General features: G+C 45.2%; 1 protein-coding gene across 3 annotated transcripts; it reads right to left on the bottom strand.

Annotated features, from left to right (window-relative positions):
• Positions 1-144: 144 nt before the first annotated feature.
• On the bottom strand, positions 145-8550 carry serpine3 (serpin peptidase inhibitor, clade E (nexin, plasminogen activator inhibitor type 1), member 3). 3 transcript variants are annotated; one of them, XM_015364137.2, is made up of 9 exons: positions 8236-8550; positions 7053-7318; positions 5012-5245; positions 3583-3780; positions 2503-2701; positions 2129-2229; positions 1948-2034; positions 883-966; positions 145-335 (listed from the first exon to the last, which is right to left on the bottom strand). In XM_015364137.2, the coding sequence occupies exons 2-9, from the start codon at positions 7309-7311 to the stop codon at positions 283-285; spliced, it is 1215 nt and encodes a 404-aa protein (XP_015219623.2). In that variant the 5' UTR covers positions 7312-7318; positions 8236-8550; the 3' UTR covers positions 145-282. The 3 variants fall into 3 exon arrangements, with proteins under 3 accessions (XP_015219623.2, XP_015219622.2, XP_006639383.3); XM_015364136.2 differs by lacking the exon at positions 8236-8550 and adding an exon at positions 7815-8133 and having other exon boundaries at positions 3583-3744; XM_006639320.3 differs by lacking the exon at positions 8236-8550 and adding an exon at positions 7815-8130.
• Positions 8551-8782: the final 232 nt, after the last annotated feature.

The following is an 8782-nucleotide window of genomic DNA, read 5'->3' as shown; positions in this document are numbered from 1 at the left end:
AACAAGTAAGGGGTAGAGACTACTTAAGGATTGTGGATCAGAATCATCCTTGTAAACTGAAAGATCCGCAGGTGCTGAAAAAATGTCTGATATACAGTACTGGAGCTGCAAAACAACAGTAAAAAAAGCTGAAGGTGGAAAAAAAAGGTATTCAAATTTTATTTACAATTATGTACACAATATTGTTCCTCTTCTTGCTGTGCTGACACGGTTAACCTCCGGTGGGTCTGCAGTAAATACCAGCTGCAGGCACGCTGAGGTCTGCTGAGCTGGGTGGGGATCTCAGGGCGCCAGCTCAAGTGGGTTGAGGACTCGGCCCATGAAAAGTATGGATCCTGCAGAGGTAACAAGCAGTTAAAATGAATCCCTGCCATTAGATATTCCAGCATGTAGATTAAAACAGTTTGAATCTGATGATGACAAAACGCTGTTTTCCATAATGTCACACTGTTTTCCTGAAGTATTTATTTGCACAGCACTTATATATTTTATATATATATACTTTGTGGCATCCATACTTAACAAAGAGGCAAATGGATTTTGACGCCCTGTCTCTGTTTCTCGATGCCAACAGGATCATGTGAAGATCATGTATATGGTGCAAATGTACCTCGACTCATTCCGTCTCGCATGAATGCATTGGGTTGGGAGCAGTTGTGAAGCCTTCCCCTTTCAGTCCCCTTCCAGCTCTTTCATGCAAACATACCAAGCATGTCAGCTATTGCTGAGAAGCTTCACAAAAAGCCTGAACGGCCAATACTGCTAAACGCCAGTGATTACAATGCTTTACATGCTCAAGAAGGGTTCTCTTCTGCGTTTGTAACACCAAACTGTTATTCTCTCCAGATTGGCTATTTATCCCATGGGATAAAATTCTCTTACCCGTACTGGACTGTCGCAGGAAGAAGAGGAACGGGCGGTCTGCTTTGAATACAGGAGCACGTGATCGCTTTAGTAGCACCATAGCTGCAATGACAGGAAAAAAGCAGGCAAATCGTAACTACCTACGTCAAAGCTGAAGACCTACAGTAACTCCTTACTAACTTACTGTTTAAACTGAATTACTCGACTCAAAAGGGTAAAATGTCTAGATAGTTCTAGGGCCCTGGGTTGAATTCTGGACCTGGGGCACTGTCTGTGTGGAGTTCGTATGTGTGGGTTTCCTCTGGGTGCTCCCGTTTTCCTCTCACAGTCCAAAGACATACTGGTAGGTTAATTGGTCCTGGTGTCTGTGTTCCCTGTGAGGGACTGGCGTCCTCTCCGGGGTGGATCCTGCCCTGTGCCCATTGCTTGCTGGGATGGGCTCTGGATTCCCTGAGACCCTGAACTGGATGAAGAGGCTAGAAAATGGATGGATGAGGAAGAGAGCAGTTGCATCTCTAATGTTAATGTCTAGATAGTCTGGGATACACACAAACCATTGACTCATTTTTCAAGTTTTCTGAACACATTTCTTAGACTCCGCAGTAATGATGTGCAATCTCTTCTCTCATGTGGCTGATTGCAAAGTATTTACCTGGTGACTGACTCCAACAACGGGAAACAGAAAGGCCAGCAGGTTACTGAGAAAGTCAGGGTTAAAAACGGTTGTGCAAGTTAGGGTCGGTCTGGACCCGGCTCCTTAACTCCCATATTAAAAAGGGTTTTTCTGTGTGCAGGCCCTCTATGCCACGGCATTGGGCTAAGCTGGCCGAGTTCAGAAGGGGACCTGCCACACAGGTGTAAGCTTGCTGCAGCCCACAGAAGTACCTGAGTGCCTTAGTAAGTCAAGCTGACACCTTGCCAGCTGATCCCAGACTGTCAAGCAGCGAAAGTCAAAAGCACATCCTGTGTACAGCCTTAGTGGGCAACCACTGAGAGGACTGGGCTGCACTGTTACCAGTGGGATGATTCTGGACTCTCATCCTGCTAGACCAAAGAGCCCTCTTCACCCAATGTTCTGCATACCTGTAGCTGCTGCTGCTTTGGTTCCCACTTCAGTGACTTCAATTTTTGCTTCATGAGTGGCCTCGGACACGTACAGGCTGTCTCTACCTGGAAGGCAGGAGATGCACTATTAGAAATGGGGCAGATCACTCTTTACCTCCGAATTGCTGTGTCCGGCGACATTTAAATTGATCATTCTTACCTGAAATCCCTTTGAAATTGGCCACGGTTGGATCGAAGACATCAGAAACGCCGAACGCTGGTAAGACTGACTTTAAGTTCAAATTATTCTGAATTTTAAATCTGTAAAAAAAAAAGTATTAAGAATTTTAAAAAAAATTTACATCACGTTTCATATTTCACACATATATATGCCAGCGATTAAAGTAATTTACTAGGAACTATTATTGTAAATTGCAATTATTGTATAATAACTCCTAGTGAAAAAAATGATTTAACTTCCTAGTTAAGTGCCTGAACAAACATTGTGCGTCTTTGAGTTTTGTTTGTACCTTAACAAATAGCGCTAGTTCAAACTTATTGTGAGGTGCTGTCTTGCAGTTTGTGAGCTCTCACCTTGGCAGGAAGATGTCTATCTTGGTCCTCCTGAGACTCGCTGTCCACAGCATGACCGTATGCGCGCTGACATGTGGCTCTATCAGGGAGAGAGGCGTTTTTCTCTCGGTGGGCAGGACCACAAACAGGCTGACTGCATCCCCCAGGTAAAACAGCTCGACCACTGCATACCTGTACTCTGTTGGAGTGTGGAACTGCCCTGCATGATGGACAGCAGAACACAACACGGGGTCTTAATGAAAGAGTACCGCCAAATTAACCTTAAAAAATAATAAACACTGAATTCACTGTTTATTTACTTTCATTTCTTACACAGCATAGCATACCATAGCTATGGTAGCCAGCAGTCGTACTCCATGAACATCAGTTTTTTAAGAAATTATTATTTTATAATGTGGACATTCAAATTTATTCAAAATATACTAACAGCAGCTTGACATTTCTACAGGCAATTCACCGTGTTGCAGGCCTCGTCTCTGCTGCAAGCCAGCAATAATCTAGTTCTAAATGAATTACTGTATTTGAACCAAAAAATACAGAGTACTTTACAAAGGGATTAAAAAGCATATGAAAAATATACACTTGTCTTCATCTTGTGAAAACATGATATCACAGGCAGTGTGCGTGTTTATTCAGTAACATACACCCCTTAATAGGGACCTGGGATACACCTCTATTTAGATTTCTCCCTCGAGATCAAGGCTGTCCGGTCCTGTTCCTGTTGGGCCAGTATGTTCTCCGTGAAGCAGCAGCACCTGAAGAGCTATACTGGTCTAGTTCAGCCAGTAAACAGCCTGTCGATCTCATTAAGAGCTGAGTTGGAATGAAACCAACAGACACACAGGCCCTCCGGGATCAATAATGGATACCCCTGCACTAAATAGCTTGCATGAAAAATGACAATATTAAATGCCTGAACTCTTCAAAATGTCACGTTCTTTTCATAGTAGCCCATTCAAATCTTTCTGTTGTAGATTAATTAAATTGTCTCATGACTTTGTGTAGCTGGAAACATATTGCCAACTAGCTTCTCTGTTGCTGCTATATTTTGCGTTCGGAGCTGTTTTTTTGTTTACTTGCCAAAGTTCACGTCGGTCATCTGGTGCATCATGGGTACTTTCACCGTGGAGCCATCGGCGAGGGAGAAGGGCAGGCTCTGAGTCTCGCTGAGCAGGAACTGTCTCTGCCAGGTGCCCCTGAAGAACATGGCAGTGACCAGAGCCATCTGCCTCACGCCCCACCCTGTCAGGTCACATGACAGCAGGTTCCGAATTTCCCCTGTGTGAGGGGCCGGGGAAACAGAGGACAAACTGTCTGGACCCGCTCCTAGAACCAACAGCTGTAAATGTCCCCACCAGCTCATCCCACCTGAGCTCATCCTGTTCATGGTTTCAATCGAAACTGTAGTAGCAGAATTATTCTTGCTGTACATTGTGTGCAAATGTGAAAGGGGCTCATATGACTCAAAAAGAGGTAAGTGACAGTTATGACGTAAACTGTTCTTACATGGTGCAATAAGATAAGATCAGATCACTTTATCGGCCGTATACAATTTCTTGTATTAAGAATTTGTTTGTTTTTACATACCCCAGCTTGCTCTCCATGAGACACACAGACAGGGAGAGAGAAGCTGGGGGTCAGAGCACAGGGTCAGCCATTTATACAGCACCCCTGGAGCAGTTGGGGTTAAGGGCCTCGCTCAGGGGCCCAACAGAGTAGGATTCCTCTGCTGGCCATGGGATTTGAACCAGCAACAGGCACAGATCCTTAGCCACAGTGCCACTGCTCCGCCCAATCTGTTTCCCTAGGTCACTACAGCCTACAGGTATAGCTTCATGATGTGAGTAGATGGTATCATTAAAGTGGCAGGCTGGGTGACAGCAACGATCTGTATCCAATCTAAGTCACTAAGTCACCTTGTACAGCATCATTAGTCTCAGAGATTCTGTTCCCACTTGAAAGTGACACATCCTTCTCTCTGTTAAATCAGACATTTCTCTCCACTGCCATCAGTGTGACATTAACTGAAAAAATGCACTCACTACTCTAAATCAGATGTGATCTAGCGTTCTAGCTTAATTATATAGCACATCTTCACATCAAATGAGAAAATTGCACAGCAATGTGTAATGCAGTGTAGTAATTTGATGTTCAGAGCAAAAAAAAAGAATCTAATAATAAAATGGTACAATATGCAATTGACATATACCCATCTGTACTACAGGGAAAAGTACAGTATACACCTCTGAGCTCAAAACAACAAGCTGGGTTTAATATCTGAGGTGACATACAGTAACCTACTGTTTAATCTTACAAAGTAAGATCCTAAAACTTGATAATATTGTTCCGCAATCTGTTTTTCAAACCATGTGTCAAAAAAAGAAAAAACAACGTGCAATTGTTAGTAGCTGCTTCGGGGACTTTGGTAAAACTGGAGCCTTCATAAAAGAGTGTCCGGCTACTTTTCCTGCATTGGAGAAGTGCCTCTCTCACAGCCAGAGATGCTCACCTGCAGTGTGGGCGCTGACCCACAGGTTGATCTGCTCTCGGCTCTGGTTGGGCCGGGTGAAGTTGGCTTGTTGCACGGTGCTGTTGGCCCAGGCCGAGCCGTGCCGGGCGAAGGCAGGAGAGAGCTGCACGTCCCTGTGCACAAAGAGCGCACATGCCAGCAGTACCTGGGTGCCGTGGCTGGAGTTAGTCATGTCCTCCTGCATCCGGAGCAAAAAGCCTCGTACCCCGAGATCTGTGTTGGCAGTGAGAGAACATTGCTTACAGTATAATACGCTACAGTCCTGCTCGCCTTGCAACATGCAGTATAAAACAACAGCACCGGAGAATAAAGTGTCCTGAAAGGATTATGGAGTTTCAGTGAAAATCTGGCTTAATTGGCTTGGCTGAGGGCTGACCTCCTGGCCAGAGGACGAGGAGGCTGGGACCCCCCAGCAGAGTGAGGAGTGACCGAGGGGCAGCTGCAGAGGAGGAGATGGGCCTGGAGGGGGGATACAGGAGACGTGTGTGTGAGAGAGAAGGGGATCTCGTACGGGGTCTATGGTGTTTTAGGAGAGGAGATGACATCAGGAATAATTTGTTGCTAATTACTGACAGCCAAGTCTGATTGAACTTGGTTGTCGTCATCCCTCCCGAACTCTTGTTACAAACTCCAATTCATCCATCCATCCATGTTCTAACTGCACAGGATCACAGAGGAGCTGGAGCCTATCCCAGCAAGCAAGGGGTGCAAGGCAGGATACACCCTGAGCTGGACATCAGTCCGTTCCAGGGCACGCAGACACAGACACACGCACACGCGGACCAATTTTGCTAAAAGCCAATTAACCTCCCAGTAGGTCTTTGGACTGTGGGAGGAAACCAGAGCACCCAGAGGAAACCCACACAAACACAGGGAGAACATGCAGACTCCACACAGACAGCACCCCAGTTCTGGAATTGAACCCCAGCACTGCGAGGTAGCAGTGCTGACCACTGCGCCACTCCACAATACCAACTTCGTTGTAATCAAAAAAATATAACAAGTGTCCCAAAATCCTTACATACATCACAATGTACAATCCGTTCATTGAGGTGAAAATACATTAAGCAAATTAAAGAATTGTACTGTAATTTGCATCACATTTTTATTTTAATTCCGCACCTCACTTCTGTGTAACATTTTGTTTTTAAAAAGCTGTTTCTGAATGTTGAGAATTGTCTAAGTAAGTTTATTCATACAGTAACTGAACCCTAAAAAAAAATGTGTACTATTTAAACAGGTACTGTCAGAAACCCTCAGAAGAACAACTGAGCTGTGAATCTTCCATAGGAAAAACCTTTTTTGCACAGCGTGTATCAAAAATGCACAACACTCTTTGATTTCAGGGTTACTTGGTATGACCCCATAACATAATGAGATTACATTAGGAAGGCATTAAGGCTCCAGACACCATAGTGCACCCAACGTAAGAAATCTGGCACTGAAATGCCTGACCTTTGCAAGGTTTCAATCCATCCGTGAACAAGCAGGTGGAGGTCTCCACGTTGGTGATGAGGAGGCCGTGGTGAACGGTGTTGACTGACGGACAGGACAGCTCCGTCACTGCCGGCGCAATCCGGGCAGCCCGGGGCGTGACCCTCCCTTAAACTCTCCTGCCCGTTAGCCCGGACACTGGCTTTACTTTTTGTCGAGGGGTCAAGTTACAAGTTTGTAACTTGGGAGTGCGATTCGGCATGACCCCGTCATTTCGTTTCATTTGAATATGCGCTGAGAAACTCGTTTTCATTGAGGTCTTGTCAGACGAGAGTCTTCACGGAGCTAAATAACCCAGCTGTAGCTCCAGAGGAGAATGAATTTCGAGGCAGGTATGACCAGAACAGAGTAAATTTGACTGTGCTGCCTTCATTTATATTTCTCAATTTACTCTGATATAATCACTTTTTATTACTAACAAAACAGAACAACATTGCATAATCACAGTTGTCAATCTAAATATTGGCAAATCAACGCTGAAACGCCTGGAACTGGTTATACGGCGCGGCAGTAACTGCAAACTCACCATTAACATTGTAGCCCAACGCAGTTTCCAGCTGGGCCAAGGTGTTTCCGCGGGATCCGAGCTGTAACAGTCCCAGAGACACGGCAACACTTGCTGGGGACACGATTAAGTTGGAGTTGTTCTCGGTCTCCGCTAACTGTCTGTAGAGCCGCACGGCAAACTCAGTGTGGAGCTGCCCCAGTATATCCTGGAGGTCGCCTTGTCCCTTCTCGGCAAGCCAGAGGCAGACGAGGAGCGAAGTCAACATCAGCCGACGCATCGCGGGGCTGGAGAGAGGGAGGAGAAGCGTCCGATCGATCGGCAGTCGCAGGCGGGTCGCCCAGCCAAGCGCGCAGAGATCGCGGCGGCTGACAGCTGGTACTGTATGCATCGCGCAATTGAGATGGCCAAAAATTATATTTCCCAGAATTACCATTTCAGCGCCGGTCCTCACTGCCAGTTTCCATTAAATATGCCTTTTTTTTTACATTTAATTGTGAAAGCTTCATTAGCTTTTATAGCTTTGGGAAAAAGGCGGTCATGATTTTCAAGTGAATGACCCGATCTCGACAGCAACAGGTTGATGAGGCAATACAATAGAAATGGAGATGAGGTGAAATAGGAAATAAATGGAATAAGAAAGACAGGAAATGTAGAAGCTAAAGTATGTTTTCAATAACATAATAAATCGTGCTTTTTTTCTACAGGAGAGCTGGAAATGAAAATACAGAACGGTAAAAGATTTTTCGGATGTAATACATAACATTATCTTAATCTTCTTACCCATATATTTGAATATTATCAGTTGACCTCCAGAGGAACATTTCCAGTGTGTACGCGTCGTATCTAGCTTTGTATCTATACAAATTCTATACTGTATACAAATGCCATTTCTGTCTCATGAATACACTCTCTCATAACCGTGGTAAAACGTCAGTGCGCAAAAAAAAACATTCCCAAAGTGTCAAAGGCATTACATAACGATTTCAAACAGTCACGCATATATAAATACATGACTTCATTCCGAGATCGTCAAATATTGATTTTTAAAATTATTTTAGATATTAGATTAGATATTATATAATGTAGATGTAATTCCCTGTCAAGACATGCGATGAGACTGGTAGCCTTTGAGCTGATATGCGCACGTTGCTGTTGCAGCTGCAGAATGGATTTTCACTGAAACGAAAAAGCCGCAACTTACCGGTCTGAATTCCTGATCAGCAGTGTGTAGTACTCCCAAGTTTCCCTGACTCTTCCCTGCTCCCTCTCCGTTTCCCCTTTCACTCCGTATGGCCGTCTCTACCTCTTGGGTCGCCGATTAAGGTCTTTTAAGTCATAAGACTGTGTTTCAAGGGCATGGTCAGTGTTTGCGTCTCTGTCGTCTCTGTCGGCGATGTCCGTACCACTCCGTCGGAATCCCCTGCCGGCCGGGGTTGTACAGAGCCGCTGACCCGCACATCCAGACCCAGGGAAAAACCCCCCACACACGCAGTCGCACACGCGTCCGGTGCGCGAAACCGGCAGCACAGTTTTTTTTAAAAAAAGTGAGACGGACAGCGAGCGTCGTTTTCGTCAGGAATTGGGCACAAACTCGAAAGAGACGACACAGGGCGGCGCGTCCCGCCACAGCGTTTTAAAAACGTTGACCTTCATTCCCATGCGCATTCACGCACAAAATTATTTTACACGAATATGTAGAGTATGGAAAGCCACGATATCAAATAGTGCGTGATATGAACAGTGTCCAA

The sequence above is a fragment of the Lepisosteus oculatus genome, chromosome 15 (genome assembly GCF_040954835.1).
Source record: "Lepisosteus oculatus isolate fLepOcu1 chromosome 15, fLepOcu1.hap2, whole genome shotgun sequence".
Classification (NCBI taxonomy): domain Eukaryota; kingdom Metazoa; phylum Chordata; class Actinopteri; order Semionotiformes; family Lepisosteidae; genus Lepisosteus; species Lepisosteus oculatus.
The sequence above is the reverse complement of the archived record's forward strand: the minus strand, read 5'-3'. Positions and strand labels throughout refer to the sequence as shown.

Coding starts and splice junctions, on each gene's coding strand:
- serpine3 (XM_006639320.3), bottom strand. CDS start 7,855: ATGTTCCTCTGGAGGTCAACTGATAATATTCAAATATATGG. Junction 5,246..7,052: donor GTTGGGCTACAATGTTAATG/GTGAGTTTGCAG, acceptor CTGCCAACACAG/ATCTCGGGGTACGAGGCTTT. Junction 3,781..5,011: donor GGTCAGCGCCCACACTGCAG/GTGAGCATCTCT, acceptor CCCCTCACACAG/GGGAAATTCGGAACCTGCTG.